The 23,079-nt window shown below is 41.1% G+C and overlaps 1 protein-coding gene across 1 annotated transcript in view; it reads right to left on the bottom strand.

The window, feature by feature from the left end:
* LOC139698155 (paired box protein Pax-6-like) overlaps positions 1-23,079 on the bottom strand; it is a 276,580-nt gene that overhangs the window by 174,764 nt on the left and 78,737 nt on the right. Inside the window, exon 2 of the mRNA XM_071597078.1 lies at positions 957-1,349. Coding sequence (XP_071453179.1) covers positions 957-1,349 — 393 coding nt within the window. The remainder of the gene's footprint in view (positions 1-956; positions 1,350-23,079) is intronic.

The raw sequence follows: 23,079 nt of genomic DNA, 5'->3' as shown, positions 1-23,079 counted from the left end.
TAGGATGGATAAAGTAATTGCTATGACATTTGAAGAAAACTTGCCCTGGATAAAGAGGCTTATACGAAGAGGAAGATATTGATGACATGGACGATGAGGAAAATAAATACAGAAGAGCTTGGCGAAAACCTGAGTAATTAGCTCAATAATATACTACTAAGAAACTTGGTCGTTAAGGCGAGGGGATGAACGCAGGTATTTTGAAATTTGGATGCGGAAGAAGAAGGGAAAAGTTGAATGACAGAAGATAAAAGAAATTAATATTGTTGAGAAAAATTGAAAATAGGCAAATGAATAAATTGCTCAGGAGTTTCAGCTAAATGTTGAAGACTCTGACAGACAGGAGAATGTTAGGCGAGGGAGTTGAGCCCGGAAAGGAAAGATTAAATTGAACAGAATGAAGGGAGGCAGGAAGTATGGGAAGTTTAAAAATATTTTAAGAATTATATTTCAACGGTTTTAGACTATTTATTTACTGTTGTTTTAGTAAGGACCTGTCCATATGGCAGTAGAAATTGAAGAGATAGATGAGGCCGATACTTTGTGAAAATCCATTTGTCAAGTACGAAGACATAATCAAACACTTCTGGTTTCCAGAGGAAACAATGTATTACTGTCAACTAGTCTCTCTACACTATACTCTTAGCATCATCTGAACTTCTACCCTTGAGTCCAGATGACGTCTACTATTCGTCCGGATGATGCTACAATGCAGGGAAACTAGTCATCAATAAAAAATTCTTGCCTGTGAAAACATAAATACCAATTTACTGGATACATCAGCAGCCAAGTTTTATAGTTTGACTAGTCTTAATATTAATAAAATAATTAGAAAGACACAGTGGCATAATTTTAGCATTCACTCCGTTGGTATTCCGTTTGCGAGGGTTCCCTCCTCTCACTCCTCCGGGGAGCGACGGACGCGTTGAATGGTCGTCGACGGCGTGCACACTCACCGAGTAGTTTGGTGACGGCGCCCTGCTGCGAGAGCACGTGCGAGGCGAGGTCGTAGTGCCGCAGTCCGAGGCGGGAGAGCTCGAGAAGGCGGTGCGGGGAGGCGGCGGCCAGCACGAGGGAGGAGAGGGAGGCGGCGGAGGCTGCGGCGGCGGCGGCAGCGGCGGGCGGGAGCGGCGGCGGCGGAGGGTGGTGAGGGGGCGGCGGCGGAGCGATGGCCGGGGCGGCCGCCGCGAACTGGTGCGCGGCGTGCTGGTGGTGCGGGTGGTGGTGATGCGGGTGGTGGTGGTGGTGGTGCAGGGCGTAGAGGTCGCGGAGGGCGGTGGCCGCCGCGGCGCCCGTCGGCGGAGGAGGCGGCGGCGGTGGCGTCGCGACGCCCACGGACGGCGCCGTCGCTGGAAATAGAGAACGGAAATATGAGACGGAGGCAGACACCTTTGGAAGGGAAAATGGCCGAGAGCACACTCAATCAAGATTTGCTCGTTCGATAGAAATATCGCCAATTTTAGCGCAGCCAACAAGGTTTATTATGGATTGCTTGAGGGCATCATTATAATTAATAAAATAATGCAATAATGCAGAACATAAATATCTGTATCAAAGAAACATTTAATGAGAAAACTGTAGTTAAAAGCAATATAATAAAAATGATGGACAGAAAAGACACCGAGAAATATTATTTGGTATTGAATTGAAAGAAGTAACTTTGTCATTCCGCACACACTTTATTTGGTGCACGACCTAGGTTTCGACGTCGGACGTCATCATCAAGTTGCTTATTTCATTTCAATATATAAATCCCTTAAGTCACGACGGAGACAACAAATGTTGCTTGGCCTTAACAGTTGAGCGATGCGCGCACTTATCACTCCACACCTGAAATTGCCCTGCGATCATTAAATGCCGTTTTTCCCGCGAATCGCGCAATACCTTCGTATTTAATTCCGAAATATTACACGTGTCGTTTTATTATGGCATTTTATCTAACACTTTATCAGATGTTACACAACAATATTAATATTTTAGATGATACATAGGAATAATATTTGTATGCAATAATAATATTATTATCTATTATCAATTTAAAGGCTCTTCTTCATAGATTCCATCGGATTCTTCTGTGATACCCACCAAAACCTTTACTTCGCTTTTACTTGTGTCAGAATACGCCATCTACAACCTGATTTCACTCTTTACAAATTGAAAAAAATTTCTACGCCAGGATGCTTTCACTTTAATGGAGCGGCTTCGCTATTTACCAACGAAAATTCGTTATATATCAAACCAACTTCAGGGAAATTATATACGCTGAATAAATAGTCATTTATATGTATGTAAACATAGTATGCATAAACAGTACTACAATCGGAAAAGAAAATACTTTGTTCTTACTCACATGTTTTTCATTATTCAAGACCTAGATTTCGACTAACAAGGTCATCATCAGGACCTGATGATGACTTTGTACGTATACCTGTATATATATATATATATATATATATATATATATATATATATATATATATATATATGTGTGTGTGTGTGTGTGTGTGTGTGTATATGTATGTATGTATATAAACACACACACTTAATGAATTATATATGGTCATTGTTGCTCTTCCTATCATTGCGTATTATCGAATATGCTTATGAATTTAAAGTAGTCAAACCTCCACCCGAGACATTACAAGAAATATCGGTGGCGTTAGCTCTTCCACGAGGGGTTACCCGCCGCTTACCTCACCCTCTCACTCTCTTCCCAGAAAAAAATCCCCGACGATCCCATCTCCAAGGGATATTGACAAAAAAAAATCGAACGCCGGATTCAAATAAAAACAGCCCATCGGATTCGGGAGCAGGTGGGCGTCCGTCCAGCACACGACTGGTGTCTAATCAAGCGCCCGATGTTGTAGGCGGGGATCGGTGCTGTGCATCTCATTGACTGCCAGCGGGTGGGGAGAAAAGGGGGCGGGCAACCCTCTTTGGTGAAGTAAGATCTGGTGCTCTTTGGTGCTCTCTGAATTCCTACAACGATTCCTCTCTTATCCGTCTTACGACTATGCTGATTTGCACCATGGCAGCTAATTTCAAAATTGCGTATTTTCTCTAAATAAATGAAGAAGTACAATCAAGATATGTCAATTGATATGCACTGCGAATTTACGTAATTGAACACATAGGAACGGAGGTCCACTTGAAACTAATATGGAAGATTCTACAGATCGGCAAAACTAAAACGTAAGGCGAAGGATAAATAACAAAAAGCAGATGCCGGAAAATTTCAGTGCAAGGAACGAAGAAATTGGCAAGGTGCTAAAAACAATTTGAATTGCTTATGAAATTATTTTCTCCTTTGAACACATACTTGAACCCGATAAAGTTCTTGATGACGAAATCAATGATCTTCATTTCAACTAATTGACAAGGAACTATTGTTACAGCATATTTTTGTTAGTTCCCAGAATCAAAAAGGCTGCCTTTTAAGTCTTGACGGCATCAGTTAACTCTCTTTATTATGTGCGATGTGATACAACAAAACACATGCACGCATTACCAAACTCAATATTGATCGCTATCAACTCACTTCAACTCATAAGGGCTTTGAATAATATATCGTGTCGAGGATTTGCGTTACTGCGTTGAATATGCACAAGAGTATACATGTACTCGAGACCACAAAACAATTATAAATCAGCCAATAGACACAAGCTTTGCATTTTTTATTCATTTGATTTTTGCACGGCCGGCGAATGGCGGATTAGTGATCCAAGTGTTCCAAACGTAAGGTCTCGGGTTCCAGTCTAATGCTTTGGTTTTCTCACCCTCTGATAGTCTCCCTCAAATAAATAACGTGCATACGGCTCTATTTTCTATCCCGAGATTTTAGTGGGGAACCAAATGGGTACAAGAGGAACAGCAACCCTTTTATGGCATCTCAATGCGTGCGTGCATTGAACGCATCGCCGGACTTATTGCGAAGGGAGCTAAACCCTCATCAGTCATGACCACTGTGTTTATTTATTACTATGGCGGAGAACCGGAAAATATTCATTTATTGCTCTGATAAAAAATGCACGGAGGTTCATTAGCCAAAGGCGCGCATGTGCGTGGCAAGTCGAAGGGGTATCGCAATCTGGGAAGCGTGGTTAGCGCGTTACTAACTCTCAACCAAGAGTGAGAACTAATGTGGTTCGTATAAACAGTATCGAGAAATGTTTCGGAAAATAGATTTTATACAGATATTACTACAGTGCCCCAAAGTTCTTCAAGGTGCATCCCTTGAGCACCGACACACTTTGCCGGCGGCTTTTCCATGACTCGAAGGTTCCCTTGCCGGCGGATTCTGGAAGATACGCGCACAAGCTTATTTGACGGTACTTAGGGTTCCATGGTGGTGTCTTTGGAGGGAGGATTTCGCTTTTTAAGAATAGAGGAAATAGTCTGCTGGTGCCAAGTCTCTAAGGGGGTTTGGGAATCATCGCAAAGACGTTGCAGAAGGTCTTCGCAAGCAGACACTCGACTTTGCTCGCGTTCATCCGTCAATACCTTTGGGATTGAATTAGCACAGATCTTTCGCATCGCCAAATCGTCTGTAATAATGGCGTGCACTATCATCTTATCAGTGCAAATACAGGGTTCGTCCGGAAAATAAGTGTACTGACCCCTGGGCTGGGCGCGCCGCTCCAGGCGCGCCCAGCACCGCTCTGACGGGCTGCGATTGGAGGGGGGTATGTTGGCAAGCGACGCTGAAAAAGGCAGTCGGCTCTGAGCTGTGGTGTAGTGAGGAGCTCTGTTAACGCGAACCTCCACGCTCGACCCAGGTCACGGAACGCGATGCCGAAGCAGCGTTATTCCATAAAATTTGCGGTAAAGCTTGGGAAATCGTCTACCGAAACTGTCGGTATGATTAACCAGGCTTACGGGGAGTCGGCCATGTCCAGAAACATGATCTTTCGGTGGCACAAGATGTTCGTGGAGGGCAGAGAAGAGGTCGACGACGAGTCTTCGAGAGGTTCCCGATGATGCCTTCGCGGGAGCGTTCCAAGAATGGGAACGCCGCTGGAACAAGTGCATCGACTCACAAGGGTCCTATTTTGAGGAATATTAGCTTAATATATGTAAAAGTGTAATACATTTTTTTCCTGAGCTCAGTACACTTATTTTCCGGACGAACCCTGTACGTTCCGCGAGCATGCGCACAACCGATGGTCTGAAACCAGCACTTCACGCACACGTCAGGGAAAAGTTGTTACCTATACTTTTTACACAACCCTTGTACATCGGGAGGTAAAACACATCAGTCGTAGGGGGAAGGCATGCGGAAGAGGGGAGGGGCAAGGAAGAAGCGGGATTCAAAGGGCGGGGATGGGAGGAGGCTTTAGTGCGTGTGTGTGGGAACTGTGGGTGTGTGTGTGGACGAGAAGGGGAGGGGATTGGTGGGGAGGGAGGATGGGGGCGAGGAATCGACCGACGCTCTCTTTAAGTGGGGTTCCCTCCCCCCGATTCGTCGTCGGATTTGAATATGCGGACAATGAGAGCGGTATTTAGGGGGAGGGGGGAGAGGTGGATGTGGCCATTAAGAGGCTTAGGGGCCGAGGAGGATGTTTGCGAAGGGAAGCGACTACGAGAAGGCGAAGGGAAGAGGAGAAGAGCGGCGTGGAATTAATAACTCCAAACAAAGACATAACTGAACCAGAACCGTTTATCCGTCGGGCACATTTTCATGCGTTCGCTCTGAAAGCACGTCTCTCCGGGGAGACTTTTCTCTCCCTGATCTCGTATTGGCCGAGGCGTCTCCGTGGGAATTGCGGGAAGTGGTCCGTTAATAAGAGGGTCGGTTTCTGGGAATCGAGCGCTTTTTCCCCACCCCGGTCCGGAGATTGGCGGAAGGCGAGGGGTCGGGGCCGGGCGAGGGGCAAGCACATCGTACTTGGTGCTCTTGGGGCGTCAAGCGGTCGCAATTGGGAGTAGGAACGGGGAACTCGTCATCCATCTTAAATTGGACAACAGCGTAGAGGGCAGCGTGAGAAGACAATGAATCCTCAAAGAGTTCAATGGAATAAATCGCCGACTGAGAGAATACGCATTCACAATTCATAATAATTCTCCAAAACTGAGAGCTAATTATAGAAAAAAATGTACTGATGAGCTTAAGACATTTTAACCAAGTTTAACCATTCTCGCATGATGTCACCGGAATGTATTTTCTATTATTATAACCAGGCTCCTTCAAACTTCTTCAGCAATACGGAATAGGCTTGGAATTCAATGATCGATACATGTAATACTTCGTAGCATATTGAAATATTTGATAATACACTGGCCATACGTACATATTGTTACTTTATTCCCACACAGTGGTTAGGTCAATAGAAAAATCGCTATAGTTCTCATAAACAATAAATAATCATGGCATCAAATTGCTTTCATTAACAGTCGTTCACTACAGAATTTGGCTGTTTAGAATAAATTACTTAATGCATGCACGTATATTTAATCGGCAAAGAATTTTATACTTAAGTATCTCAAGTTAATGTGAATTTATTTTCCCTCGTTTGAACAAAATTACATTAACGCCTAAACAGGGAGTGACTGTAGTATAAGAGAGCCAACAGAGGCCCAATATACCACATGACAAAACAAAATAGCCATAAAACCATCGTTGTAATGGAAACCGTAAAGGTAGCCTTTAAATTTTAAACACTACATACAGCAGTTAAAAACTAGTTTCTTTAATGTTGACCACTGATATGTTTTAATTACAGTTGAAATGGAACTAGAAGTGTTCGCTTTATTACTTTCTAAGGAATTTAAAATGAACGATCTGAGCAGGCAAAATTTGAGACAATATCATAAATTTCAATCAAATTTCTTTATAATTCTTTCCTTGAACAATAGGAATCATTCGTATTAGCAGAAAATATCATTGACCTCAGCAAACAAATGGAACATTAAAAAACATACTCGTAGTTACCAGGAGGCGCAGTGACATTAATCATATTTTGTATATACCGATATTGTGCGTCTAAATGCGCTGATGCTTAGCCCAGCCATCTAGAATAAATGTTAATAGATGTCATGTGATGGAAAAACTCAATTAAACACCCTATATTCCACTCAAATTAAATGTGTACGTGATTAATAGTATGGATCAAATTGACTGACCAAACTTTCGACCCCCACGCCTTGAGTTTTTCATAAATTTCAGCAAGACTTTTAACAAGCCTGTTCACCGAGCCACTTATAGCTACCATGCCTGTTTGAAGGGAGAAAAAGTGAATTCGTGAAACCTAATGTGTCAAAGGGATACAATTGTAACAGAAAGAGGGGCTCGAACATCCACCTTCTGTTCAACACTCCAACTTTCTGGTAAACACGGAAATTGAGAGTGCGGCCGAAAATCCATGCTTCAAACTATTTACCAGCGTATACTGTAAGTCGCATCCATTATCCAACTGACCGGCCAGTTTCCTTGCCCCGGATAGGGAGATCGCGCATACGAGAGCCAAGTATCTGGAGAACTGCAAACTAGACATTTAATATTCTATACAAAATATCTACACACGAGGACCAAATTTTAATTTCATGTATAATTAATACCTTAATATGCAATTTATATCTGCATTTGCCTGAAAAATTCGTCTCCTGAGTTTTTATAATGCTGTGGAAGGTTTATGGTGCGTTTATGATTCTCCAAAACAGAGCTTGAAAATGGTTTTGAATTATCAAGGAGAGGAAACGATAAATATCGAAGTAATTTTGCCCGAAGTTCAAGATACTGATCTTACGAAAGTAAAAATTAACACTGCCGCTGATATTGTGGGAAAAGATCGTCGAATAAAATTTAACTGCAAGATCAGAAATTGTTAGCCTTTCACTGGATGAAATTTGGTACCTTAGTAACAGAAACATTACCTTTAAGATGTATTTGGGTGGGTTCCGAGACTGATCATACTAAAACGACAGGAAGTTTGCGCGCCGGTGTGCCCGTAGTTGAAGCTGATTTTACAAGAATATGAGGGGTTTATTTCACAGACTAAAGCTAAAGATGAAAATTACCGAATCATTTTGATACTGAAGCAAATAGAAAAGATGTGTATGGAATACCGTTTCGCATCACCAACGCGAAAAAAAACAAAAAGGCGACTTCGGCTGAGATAACTGTGGTTGCAACCTTTTTCAATATTGCCATGTTGTTCCTACTAATATAAATGCTTTTGGAGTATGCTATTACCATACTCTGAAACTTCTGCGAGGTCGTTTCAACGTCAAGAGCCCACATTTCATAACAACAGGCTGGATGCTGCACCGCAATATTTCACCGTTGCGGATGAAATCGAGTGTCTCGCAAAGATCAATGTGAAATGTGTGCTTTATTCTCCCAATACTTCAGACCTTGATTCATTTGACTTTTCTCTTGTCCTTCAATCTGAATAAACACCTTCTCGGCCTGACTTTTTATCTCCAGATGCGGTTGTAAATGTTACACAAACGATTTCAGCAGAGACTGCGAGAATAAAAGTTGGAAAGAATCAAATGAGGGAGATCTTAAAAATTTGCAGGATTAGGATATGTGTTGAGAAAATATGTATTCCTTCTTTTGTGAAGAGCTCTAATGTGATCGCATTATTCATTACTCTCTTTCATTCCATGATTTCTTTCTTTCTGGTTTACTTCCAAACACTGATAATTAAAAGTGCATAAGAAAATTCAACAGGTGAGAGTAGATATATTCCTCGAATTCCCTTTTCCAATGAAGGTAAAAGAAAAAAACGGCCCTGCGAGACAACGTTAAAATTGTGTGTGACAAAAGATGGAGCGGAATTAATCTCCTATTCCCTTCTATGGCAATTAGTTGCACAGGAAGGAGGGACGGCGGGTGGTGGAGGGGTGAGAGGAAGGGGTGGCGTCAAAGATCGGTTCCAAGCGGCGAAGCGAACGCTTGGAAGCGAGTCGGGAGCGGCTCCCGGCCACCGCCCCAACCTCCTTTGACTACCTAATGAGGCGACATTCATATTCATAATTCACTCACCGGAAAGGAAGGGAGGAAAGGAGGCTGAAATTACCGAAAGAGGTTGAGCGATGTTACCCTCCTCTCCTCTCCCCCGCCCTCCTCCGACATATCAACAACCTCTTTTCTCAACTTGGGTCTTCACCTTATCTCCTTTATTACCCATTCAATTCAGCCCACCCTGTTTAGCCCTGTTTGAGCCTTCTCACCCGTAGTATTCAAATTTGGTTCTCCGCGGCCGCATGAGGTGGATTTGAAACTTTTTTTATGCAGAGGTAATGTAAATGCAAAGGTTATGTGCCTTTAATAAGTGTATCGCGCTTCCAAGCTCGACAGGAATGAACGTTTTTACATTTCGTAGGATAATTCATAGGATTTTGCATGACCTGAGGTCGTGGCAGTTGATTGGCAAATGCGGGCATTCTAGTCACTGAGGCGTATCTTTTCCGCGATATTCCATCCTCCCTCTATGCCATTGAATAATGCTTCTTCTTCAGTATTTACTCCGCAGATTGGTTTGCAGCTGTCCTCCATTTAGATCGCTGTTAAGCTCTCAGATTAATTTCTTCATGAGACTTTCCATGGAAATATATTAGAATTTATTGAAAATGTATTGGAGTTAAGGCCTTTTCTTGCATGTTTTCTTCATGGTAACCTTCTAGTTTAGTTTTTCACACCCTTTTGACGCATACTCTGACCAATGATTTCGCCTATCCGTTTTACAATGTTTCAGAAATTTACTCTTGCCTCCGTTCTATGAAGTTCTCATCATGTTTAACCTTACTTATCCAATTTTTTTCAATGGTTTCCTCTATCATTACATTAGATAGCATTTTTCCAATTACTTTACTGATGGAATTCTGTCTCTAGTACATACTACACGGGTGGTGACCTAACACCCCCCGCCACACGCCCTTGCGGTGGCTTACGGGGTAAAATGTAGATGCAGATGCAAGGGATAGATTACAGTCCTGACTGGACTATTTGCATTTTCTGCTTTTATTAAGTTTTTCGCATGATCACCGCATCGATTACATTACAAACACATTACTTTGTCAGTACATATATTCTCCAGCGTCTATGTATTTCCTGTAATTTAATTTTGTCAATTTACATATTTTAAACATATTTTCGCCAGCAATATTATCGAAGGATTTCTCTATTTCTTCAAATCACCGACATTTTTTCTTACCTTCATTCATCCTCATTTTAATCTCCAAATCTAAGGCTAGTGAAGCTTCTCTTGTTCACCTTCATTTTTGAAAGACGAACGAATTGAAACATATTTTCTTATTAGCTATCCATCATCCATTTCTGCATAAATTTAGCAAAAATGATGTCAAATTGAGACAATAATAGCCCTGCGCTCTTAAAATCTAGTTTAACTTTCTCACTGACTGATACTACCCTATTTTTTTCAAAAACTACTGGAATTCTTCGCAGACATAATATTAACTAGCCTAGAGTAACTCTTCCAAATTTCTTTACAAGTTTCCAGTTAAGCTTATCTGGTATCCCATAAATTCTTTGGGCCTCCTTATCTTCGAGTTTTTCATGGCTGAAATCCAATTCTCTTACCATGAAAATTCACTTTTCTCCTTATTTTTATGAAATTATACGTCCAATCAAAGGTAAGCAGTTCTGGTCATCATACCTGGCCGGTGCACGGTTACATTGACAGTAAATAAGTTGATTTCCAAACCTTTACCAGTAATATGTATGTATCAGTTGTGAAACTTTGGTTTCAACCGAGCATCCTCCAAGTTCATCTTCGTTTGACATGTCAACGAAAAACTTAGATTTTTCGTCTTAGACCAAACTCAAGAAATACCTCACCTCTTCCGTTTTCATTTCCAAGCCCGGTTTATCCTCTTTTGTGCACAACTGGTTCCATGCCTCCCATTATAACCAAGTTTCCATACCTCTCTACAACTTAGATCACTTCTATATTATTATTTATTATACATGCACTATCTTCACTTTATTAAGGGGTATATAGGCATTCTCCACCTTACTTGAGCCAGTAAAATATCCTTTAGCTTAATTTCTATTTCATCTAATATGATTCTATCATTTACTAGAGCATCTTCTTCGACACTTCTACGAACATTTTCACCCATGGCTGCTACTAATGTAGCTAATTCTGGTCTGATTCCTTATTCCTATTTTGGTGAATACTCAAACACGACGCAATAAGTCACCTTAGTTTGACAATTTCGCTTCTGATGCATGATGCATCAATTAGGAATGTTCTTGTCGTTCCTAATTTCACGTTCCACAATTTTCCACGCAATAGCACTGATTTTACATAATTAGCCCCGATTCGCGAATTCTTTCTTTTGCCAGCTAGTTTATTAGGAAGTGTCTCATGATTTAGGATTGCCGTGTCGGGAGGTTAGGCGTTGAAATCATCACTTGGTCACCGCGCAGCCCATCGCCATAAAACTGATCATTTATCAATTGGTTAAGACTTCCCTCATCAAAATATCGATGTGGCTCATCCATTAAACAACGGAAGTTAACCAGTTCTCCACTTTCACAGATAAGAAAAGCTGACGGCGATATGAAATCTTCTTTAGGTGAAATTAAATTGAACGCTCCAAGAAACGTATTCCAAACAGGCTTTGTCAAATTTTTTTTCTTGGCTGTTTCCTGGGAACAAATAGGTTTTACGAAGACTACCTGAGACTTGGGAATTTAGCATTAAACGAATGACACGTGGCGTGGGAATAGAATCAGATAATATATTGCTAGGTGTCAGAAAATACCGGATGCGTAAGTTTTACAGGCAATTTCGACAGAGCCATTTTCTTGACATCATTATAACGGAATTAAAAACGATTTCCCAGGTTGTACTTTGCCAAAATTGAAACGAGATGGAGTTGACATTTTCTTTTAATCGCAATTTTTAATTGAAACACTTCTAAATCGCCTTTTCTAACCTGCTTGACATTGACGAAGCCTAAATATTGTCAATGGGCACATAAGGGTGGAAATATTAATAATAACTTGTGAATCTAAAAGCATAAATGAATTTATAATTCAATTTCATGGCACTTTTACACCACCCTCTTCTCTATGACAATGGATAGATGTGAATCTTTCATTAAAATAAACCCTATCGTTTTTTCGGCTTATGCAATCAAGTATCGCTCCTTGTCCTATACTTTCTCCATCGGGTTCTGCATCCGCTACCTAATATATGTAACTCAGTCATAACATACCTGTAGCAGCCATATTGTGTTAATTAAGAAAATATTCAAGGAAACTTTATACGCTCTTTCTTACTACTTGAACTTCGCCTCTTAAACATCATTCGTCTTACTTTTCAGTCACTCAGTCAGATAAAAAATGAGTACATAATGCTGAATTAAATGTTTAAAATGCAGTAATCCCTCCGGAGGCTGATTTAGTAGCTGAGGATAGAGTGTAATAAATAAGAATCGTGAAAGTAACTCCAATCGAAACTCAGTCATCAGGGTAAGGGACCAGTTCCACATCCGGTGGCGCCGACTTTCTGGAAATTTTGGTAACCATAGATATGATGGAACCGAACCTGAGTCTTCCGATTCATAGCCCTTCGCTCTATCAACTGGATTAACATGCATTCAACAAAATATAGCATGTAAATAATATGATATATATAATATCATTATATTTATGTTAACTGGTTTGGCAAGAATTCTAAGAAAAAATTAAATAATCAACTAAAAGGCTTCGAGGTAATGGTATTTTCAGGATAAATACACTGAAGTCTATACTGTGCGTAGTATTTAGCCTACTCCTAACGAAGGGCGCTAATGGATCTGCCGCTTAACGTCTCATCCGACGTGACGGACGGCTCCACAAAGCACCCCGTGTAGGGATCGGGATACCACTGAAAAATCCGGGCCGTCGCCGGGATTCCAATCCGGGCCTTCTGGATGGGAAGCCGGTACGTTACCCACCGCATCATCCCTATCCCCGCAAAATCAGGAATTTTATGCACAACTAAATCGAAAAAAGTTCGTTTCCAGTCTATTCATATGCGATTTCCACGAATCCTTTGAATAATCGTATTGCTTATTAAAAGGGTTTAGGTTTTAATTATTCACAAATTTAACCAAAAAAAGGAGTTTCAGAATTTTTAGGGTGAGCTAATATTTCCGAAGTCTTCATAAACGTAATCAGTAGAAGAGAGCTGATAGACAGTATCCTTCACTCAATTGATGATCGCATTTCGGCGCATTTTGTGAACTTTAACAAGTCATTTGGTCAATGTGATACCCAATCTTCGAGAGAGAGGCACGAACCTTTACCAATTAAATATACGTAAATATACATGCAAACTGCGACCCAGAAATCGAATCATAAGTTTTACATTTTCTTAAGATTATCGCTTTATCGCAAGGATATCGGTAAACAAAACAAACAAATACCTTTTATACAAAAGTAGCTTTTGCGTACAAAAGGTTTGTCATACACTCCTGTTTTGGTTAGACTAATTTTGAAACTACCAGCATTATCGGCGCATTTGTTGTTTTAATAATTTAAAAATGCAATGAACCAAAATAGGAGGGATTCGAAAATTCTGAGGTAACCTTTACGTCACTGTGAAAGCTTTCAATGGCAGAATGGAAGCAATTGACTATCATACGAGTATTTGTACGGCACTGGTGACTTTTTTAAAAAGTAAATCATTGAATTTATTACAAATGAAACGACTGTCGAGCTTGTACTAAACATATTTTCCTTGCGACGAAACATTATAGTGGAATCTGCAAATGTAGCCTTCCATCATCCATACCTAGTAAACAGATGTTCCCTGGCAAATGGATGTATTTTTATGAAAATTCCGCTGATGGCATTTTAAAATAATTATACATGCACTTCCGAAACACATTTCGCGATAAAATTGCAAATTAACAGTAAACTAAAGAAAAATGGCCATTGATATATTTACAAGCGAATACTTTCGTTGAAAAGATTTTATTTAATGCTAAAAATATTTAATGAGATTTGTGTACACCAAAATGCGAACTATGGAAAGATAAATCGTGATAGTCTGTGGAAGAGTGGTGTGAAAATGTCGATATGAAAATCTACAGCAATAAAATTGAGGTTTGCGGTCAACGAACACAATAAAGTTAGTATATGATTCTGCCATATTTTTTTGCACGGCATTTACATTCTGTTGTGTGAAGAAAGGGCATCACGGAATGAATTATAAAATGAAATAGGTTTGCTGAAATAACATACAATCAAGCTAGTTAGTGTCGGCAATCCTGAGAAAGACCTATGTAAAGGGTACATGTTATTTTCCTTCATTTTCCGATGAATGTTTCCACTCAACGAATGAATTCATTCAGGTGCTCGTTCAGGCATATTGTTAACCGCTACGTGCTGCTACGCATTCCTAACAATAATGGGGCAGCATTTCTGGAACGCAGTGGTACACAAAAGAGGCAAGGCAGGAGCGGGGATTTCCATCAAAGAGAATCCACTCCCCCTCTCCCCCGGAAATTCAGTTCCATGTCGACACAAACGGCAAAGTGCGCTCGCACGCAGTGACCCCGATCACCATTACACATTGACCATTGTCATCCTCCGTTCCATCAAGGCCCAGCGATGCTCCGGCCACACGTGCCCCTAATCGCCAAACATACCACTTTCATTCCCGTTGACTTCCTCCCCTTCGTCGCATTTCACCAATTACAGTTTGGTTAGTAACGGGTCCTGAAAGTCATTGCTAATCAGCATTGGCTCCGAAGGATATTCTACTAGTCTGCAAAACATCACATTACTTCTCGATTCTAAATCTATTTACAATTTTTACACCCACATATATTACCTAAAATATTCCATCTCTTCCTTCCTCGTTTCTGCTTACCCAACATCACGAAAATCACTACCTTAGACCATTCAGGCTTCACATTTTACGCATATTCATCCGAACCACAAAACCTCCATATTTTAATGAATAAGAAATACTTAGTTTTTCCACACAAACTTTGTTTGTGTTGTTTCCACACAAACAAAGTTTGTGTGGAAAAACTAAGTATTTCTTATTCATTATGAATCGTTTCCACAAAGTGACGGCGGATACTATACAGTACTCCATATTTTAATTTAGCATATATCTTCGAAAACTACTCTCACCAACTTCGTCAACTCCAGACACTTATTATAACCTGGAAAAGGTGATCCTTTTATATGCATTACATGTAAAATTTTAGAACTTTTGAAAATATCACAAACTCGACATCTTTGGTAAAATTATCTTGGTGATTTCATAATTACATCAGAAGTATCAATGGGCCGACATGCAAATGTTTAATTATCACTGTGGAAACAATAGTCCCTAGTTTTTCTAAAGCTACTACTGCATTTCAAATTGTTTCTTGTCATTATATTCAATACACTATTCAATACGAAATCTAAGGATCAAAAATAATTATTTATCAAAGAACAATATTTTAATATATTCTTTCGAGAAATTTGAAATCTACAATCGATGTAAAGCTTCATATAATTTCAACTTTGATAGAGAATGTGTGTGGAGAAGTATTGGAAAAGTGAATTGGACTGAAAGAAAAACATGAAAGTTTTAGACATGATGTGGAGGAGGAGGGATCGTCGGGAGAAATCATAAGGAGATTGTAAAATTGCATGCGGAGCATATCGATTGTAGATGAGATGTTGAATATTCTGCTAAAGAGCAGAATGTTAGGCGAACAAGGAAGGGGCAGGCATAGGATAAGGATAATAGTTAAGCCTGTCGTGCGTGTCTCTTGGCGACAACAGTTTCTCTAGCTCTGCTGCTAGCGTCTTCAGATCGGAAGTGACGATGCGTCAGTTCAGTTTCAGTTTTTAAAGGTTTTCGTTCCACAATCGTAATAGTTGAAGAAATAACTGAAGAAATAACAGTAACGGCGATAAATACATAACACATTAACGATTCGGAATCCCTGTTTTAGGAACAATCACCTCTTCGGAGGTGGACAGTAAGAAAGTTGGTTCTACAAATAGTGTAGCGATGGCGGGCAGAAGACCTTAATGTATTTTCGTCGGGAGTGGCATTGGCCCAAGGGCGAAGGGAAACCGCAAAACCTCCGCCAGGCCGCCGGAAGCTAAAGAAGTAGACGATGCGTCGATGTTACAGTCTTAAATAGGGAACTGGGAGGCCTAGGCCGGTTCTGATTGGTCGTTGATAGATCGAGTCAACAAGACGACCAAAATCAACGTATATTTCACTTTTTTTCTCTATTCGAAAGTCTATATTAATGGGGATGACTTCGACCCTCAAGCAGCCTGACCAGATTAACACCTTCGCAGAGAAGACAATACAGGAAATATCAACTCCAACAATTTGAAGCCCTCATCACGAAAATAAAATCCACAATAAACGAAAAATTAACTTCACTTAAACTCAGTAGCTACAAATAAAATCAATCAGACTAGTCGCCGGTCCTGGGACCACCCAACTTGGCAATGTAATCAACCAATTACCTTTTCCTTTTACCCGTCTCATGAGCAGGAGCCCCATTGCCTATATCATGTTCGCAGCAATATGGATGCGGTTTTTGCCGGTCCCCCGCACTCCTTGGACGAACATCAGATCGCCATTGGTCCCGGAAGGTGACAGTGAGGTAGTTATAAAAATGTTTAACAGCTGCATGCATATTCCTAAATTTAATTTCCAAACTTTATTAACTTCCTAACTAACTTTACTTAACCTGAATTTCATTCCTAAATTTAATTTCCAACTCCGACCCCTAACTCGTATTGTTTGCATCCGTAACAAAGTGCACTGCGACATCTGAATTAGGGCCAAGAATAACGAGCAACAAAACCATTAAATCGTAATCGGTAAATTGTATCGCATCAATCCATCTTCACATCAGACCTGAAGACGTCAGTAACATGGCTGGAGAAACTATTGTTGCCAAGAGACACCCTGACGAGTAGGAACGCCCTAAAATATTGCGGATAAACGTCGCGGAAATCTCAGATTCCATAAGATAGGGCAGTGGGACAGGATGAAGGGAGGAGGGAGGTGCGCTGATTGAAGAGAGGCTTATTGTAATATTCGATGTGAGATTGCATTTTGTTAAGAGAGAGACAAGGGAATTGCCACCGTACTGTATAGTAGCATGTGTCCATTCGGAACCTACGTTAACCGGTTAATTACCGAGAGTTATAATTAAAAGAGTTAAGGATTCAACAGAGTTCAAATACACCCACAAACCGGAGCCAGCATCTCTTTCTTCAACCTGTCCTGAAACATATTACTAACGATTGATTCTAATTCCTATCTGGCGTGACAATTAGGTGAAAAGTGGCAAAAGGTGAACAGAGTCTTCGCCAGAGTTAATCCAAAAATTCGCAGCCATTTTGTCGCTTCCAATTTCGGGATGTAAATATGCCCACTTGTGTCATCGCCGGGGCATCCTTCCCACCGTCGGCGCCCTCGCAGTTGCGCTCCTCGGGGGCAGGGAAAGGGGTGAAGTGGGTGGAGAGCAAATGAAAAGTGTTTGCAAACCAAAGGGTGGGACGAAGTCGGAGAGTGGAAAGGGGAAGGAGGAACAACAGCTCTTTTTTCTTGTTATCGGCGCCCTCATCAGTGCAGACCTTAACTATCCCCTATCTCCCGACACATCCGCCGTTTCCCTTAATCTTGTCATCAAATCGAAATGTTTCTTTCCACCCCGTCGCACCCTCCGCACTCTCTCCCCCCCAACCCCAGGGCGCTCCACCTTTTGCCCCGCCCCTTCCTGGAGTACCATCAGGGACGCATCGCGGACCTCCCCTCCGAGAAGAAAGAGGGCGATTAAATTACCCTCTGCGCCCCACCCCCCTCAGCCAGACCCTCTAGAAGGAGAGACGCAGGGGAGGGGAGGCAGAGGGGGGGGGGGCTTGAGAACGATGTCTTTTCCAAAGGAAGAGCTCGATCGCATAAGTGTGTGCTGTGTGTATATTTTTAATAACCGCGGCGTTGGGGGTGGAGGTAGGGGTGAGGAGGAAGTTGGGCGAGCGGCGGTGTAGGAAGGGGTGAGAGGGTATCTCGGGTGTGAATCTCCAGAAAATAAAATCGAAATAAAGGGGAAGATAAATGAGTGGCGAGATATTATTACCGCTCAAAATTTTTTATTTCATTTCTGCCCTCCCTCCTGCTTGGGAGTGTGACGAGGGAGGGGTGATTGAATATGAGTGGTGCGAAATTTGGAGCGACAATAAAATGAGGGTTTATTTCACCCGAGGGTGGGGGGGGGTGTGCCAGAGAGAAAAAGGGAGAGAGGGGTGGAGGGAGGGTTTTTCGGGTTTTATGGGAGAAGGTGGAGGGGGCCGGCCCCCGGCCATGAAGGAACTGCTTCTTTTCAGCGCCGTAGCATATGCTCCGGACGAAAAACAAACTTCACCCCGACTCCCACCGCTTTCACGAGCCTTTATACACATCTTTCCCCCAACCTCCACACCCACCTATAAAATGAAACTAGTAAGTTCTGCGAATCTTTCAATGGGCTCTCGCCGTTTGTTTGGCCGGGCAGGGCCGGGCGTCAAGTCCACATCATCCACTCTCCGTGGAAATGAAAGCTAAAACTTCGCTGGGGCAACGGAATTGGCGGCTGCAACATGACCTGCGACTGCTGGCATATCCTACGTTGAAACGTTACTTTACACCTTACTGTTCCTTATCCAATCAAAAGGTTTTAAATTTAGGAAAGTGGTGTAATAAAGTAGTCTGTGATTATGAATTAATTGAATGAGTGCTTTCATATGTACACATCCCTCCATTCCTTTGCAGTGTAGCCAAGTTACAAATCAGAGTTTAATATATTTCATCAAATTTACTCCTTGTAGTAATTTTTTTTCACGCAACTAAACTCTAGCATTCTCATCGGAAAAGAAAATACTTTGTTCTTCCACGTATATTTTATTATACAGGGCCTAGGTTACGACTTACCGAGTCACCATCAGGTAAAGTACAGAGGACACACTGAATCCTCTGTACTTATTCTGATGATGACTTGGTAAGTCGAAACCTAGCTCGAGTATAATAAAATATACGTGGAAGAACAAAGTATTTTCTTTTCCAATTTGAATCGCTTCCACAAAGTGACGCCTCAAACCATTCTATTCTTGCATTCTTATATCGCCCCTTTAACATTGGCGAATTGTTTATCATATGGTGGTCTGTTTCTGAGAAAAGTCTCCAACAGCTAATTATGTCCGTTTTGTGTTATTTTAGAAGAAATTCCGTTTCATTTCACATGAGTGCGTCAGGGTGCTTGACGGGCTCCTCCCTATAAAAGGGGAGGGCTCGTCCCAAAATAGTGTGATGCCAAGAGTAACAAAGGGACGGCATGCGATTGTGGAAATTACTGAAAGACAAACGCAAATATTTGCTGCAATGAACTCACCATCTCGCTAAGTACAAGTTGGCCATCCTCAATTACCCTGTTATTTCACATAACTAAGGATGAGAGGCGAAGAACGAAATTTTATCATCTGTTCGTTGAATCTGTGATTTACGAGTAGAAAATTTAATGTGAAGTTAGATTAAGTACTATAGTCAATAATAAGAAACTTATAAGGTCCCGATGGCGTTATATCGGTGAACCACCATCGCCATCAACGGGGAGAGGAAAGGACGTAACAGCGAGACTTGACGTCGAACAGTGCCTCGGTACTGACGTATTCTCGCTGTCTAGCCCTCTTCTCTCCCCGCTGATAGTCGTCGGCTGACCGGAATAACATCATTGGGTCCTTCTTGGATTCATATTGTTGGATAGAGGAATTAACCTAACTTCACATTTACGACCAATAGCTCACACGCCTTCTTTCAGAAAATTTACTATTTGGCTACGGATTCAAATGACTTTATAAGGAGACCTTGCAGAACTAAATTTTGTGAAATACATCGTTGGTGCAAATAAAACTGCGAGGTTTCCATTTGGATAAAAACAAGTAGCAGTATTTGAATCTCGTCGCGTCTCATTTGGCTTTCTTGCGGTATGAGGGAAAGATGGAAATACAGAGAGATGGCGACAAATTCCATTCATGTTGCCATCGTCTTTTGGCAGGTAGCTAAGGACCTGTAGTGAACCCAAGACAGTTTTGCGAGGCTCCTCTGGTGTGGCGGACCGCTCTGTGGTGGAATTATACACGTACTACGGCAATCGAAGTGGAACTGTGTGCTTTTGATTACGTGTGCCCTGCATTCCGCGTACGTATCCTTTGTGCATGCGATTCATACTTGCTTTCTTGTTTCGGCATATAATATGCCCTATGTGGCACCGGTCTCCACAGCGTGCAACTAAATGGTGGTGTGCTATTAGGTCAAAGCAGCGTTGACACAAATGATATAAAGTGAACGGACCAGAGAGTGAGCCCTGAGGGGCGCCAGCGGGTGCAAGTAGCGCCGGCGACAGCACGTTGTCTAACGAGACATGGAAGGTGTAGATTTTAGTTTATTCATGAGATCGGAGTCGAGTCACGAGTTAGCGGAGCTACGCAGGCAAAGTTGAATACACCACTCAATTTATCTAAAATGACTTAGCTCGGTACACAGTAAGGTAAATTTCAAGTCTTTTGTTTTTTTGCTGAATGAGTTCAATTTTGAAAGGAATTCGTCTGCCGAACTATCGATAAATTATGTAATTTTTCTTTCAAAAAAGCCAATACTAGACCAGTAAATGGCCTAACTTAGGAGAAACAACTTCCTCAATTCCATGAATTACTAATTACTCCCTACCAAAAGCCCTCGCGACGGTTAACAGGTAGAAAAGTAGATATGAAAGGGCATCCCTCTCAATCCAGTCGGAATCATGGCAACGCATGGCTCATGGGAATTTTTTACTTTGATTTGAAAAGCATGAGGCCGAGTAAAATTGACCTATTTATTTTAGTATAGGGTGTGATTGAAAATCTGTCTTTACACGGAGTGTAAGGATCAATCGTATTTTTTTCGGAGCTCGAATAAACCTTTATGTTAAGGGAATATGATTTAATTAATTTCAAGTCATAAAATTAATAACTTCGAGCCATATATTGTCGATAGCTGGTATGATGGTTAAAGAACGGGTAATTCGCATCGTAAATTATTCCTAGTTAATTTTACCAACAACACGATGGTTTCGAAATACACTCAAAATGGCTTCCACCAGCGTTTAACGCACCGTGGAATGTTTTGCGTAAAGTTGACTATTTATTACAAATTACTCCAAGATTTCAATAGATCAGCGAATTCTAGCGAGTTGATTCAAATTAAACAGCCAGAAAACAAAATGAAAGAAAGAAATACACCGTTGATTGTGATCATTGTTTACCAAAATATTTGGATTGCTGAATATTTATGGAGATGTCGTGGGAGATATATTACCTCAAACGCTTTAATCATTTATACCCTTCAAGTATGGCATAAGTAATGTTGGTGTAGTAATGAATTATAACGGCAAATGTATTTTTGCAACATCTTGCCGTTCCGATACGAATGGCGGATAAAAAACAAATAATTCTGAGTCAGTAATGTGCTCTTAACTTTTATTTGTCGTCTCATTCCTCATTTCCTTCAGCTTTCATGCTAATCTTGAGTGTATCCATTGCAAATAGTGTGCACGTATTTTCATTAAAATTCAAACGTCATCCATAGTTTCTTATCTCTTCTGTGAAATACCTCAACTATCCCAACTGATACGAATACTGCGCATGTACTGGCTCTGGTCATTAAACGCATTCTCTTAATAATGGGGCAGGCAAGCCCAAATGGGTTGTTGGTTGCCCCGCGCTCTACAAGGGGAATGAAGGCGGCCAGCCCGTCGACCTTCTCCAATCGACGGAAATTACGTCTATTTTGCGGAACTTGAGGCCCTCGCGACGGTTGAATATGATTCCTCCAAAGCAGGTAAAGACCTCGTAAATCAGCTCGCTCCCTCCACACTCTCCCTTTTATAGACTTTTGCAGCAAACGACGATGTTGCCCGAACAAATGAACCGTAAAAACCAAGCATACGCATAACTCGGCGGGTGACCTGTAAAAAAAAAATAAAGTGTGCAGGAGGAACATAAAAGTATACTGACCGCCTTCGGAAAACAAAGCGACATTAGAATCGAGGTCTGGACGGAAATGGCAATCTTGGTGGGCAGGAGGGCGGGAACGGGGGTGGGGGGAGCAGAGAAGAAATGGAATGCAAGACGCGGGAAGAGAAACTTTTACCTCCGAGTCAGCTGCACCCGTCGCTCTGGGCTGCGTAGGCTACCTTAGTTTCGTTCCGGGTAACCTGATGTTTTTCCAAATACCTTCACCCAATCAGCACGGCGATAGTTTTTTTAATGTGAGTGAAATTATGAGTGATTCTTTATCAGGGAAATGCCCTTAAATGCCGTTATATTGACGATAAGATTAGATCTTCAATACTATTTTTATCTCTGATGTCACGCATATTTATGTTTAGATAATGTTCTGTACGGAAACAAATAGGCATTTTTCCGGACATCGCAAACAACTAATTTCTTAGTTTCAGTCGTGATGTGGTGGAATTGCAACATAATAATGAACAAATAGCAGGTTAAGGTGAAGATGATGTAGTACATAGAAACCGGTCACGGTTAAAATAAATATGTAGTGGAAAAGTGCGACTATTTGCGCATTATCGCAAAGAAATGTTTGAAGAGTTTGATACATAGAAACACAGTTTTTACTGAATTTTCTAAACTTTGTTCAAAATAAACCTATTCGCGTGAATAGACCTAAACTCGTGAATTGGTTACTTGTGAACATTTGATATGAGATATTTATTATATTAATGATTAATTAGAAGCAACTTTAGAATATTTTCCCTTTGCAAAACAAATAACTTTTAAAGAAATATTTTTTACAATTCACTTGTAAAATATAAAAAATATCTCACATATATTTACGCATTAAACTAAAAAAATACCCCACGAAGAAATGAGTAGAATTTGGAACGGTTTATCTTAGTTGTTATATTAAGTATGTAGAGAATTATATTAGTCATGCGTTCATGTCGAAGAAATGGCAACCACAATAAACGATTGCAATTGGGAATAATTTCTCGAACGGCCATAGTAAACAGATAAGGTAGGGCTTGAAGAAAATTATCGTGCGTGCAACA

Source organism: Hetaerina americana, unplaced genomic scaffold (assembly GCF_022747635.1).
Source record: "Hetaerina americana unplaced genomic scaffold, ioHetAmer1.1.p SCAF_8, whole genome shotgun sequence".
NCBI classification, from domain to species: Eukaryota; Metazoa; Arthropoda; class Insecta; order Odonata; family Calopterygidae; genus Hetaerina; species Hetaerina americana.
The sequence above is the reverse complement of the archived record's forward strand: the minus strand, read 5'-3'. Positions and strand labels throughout refer to the sequence as shown.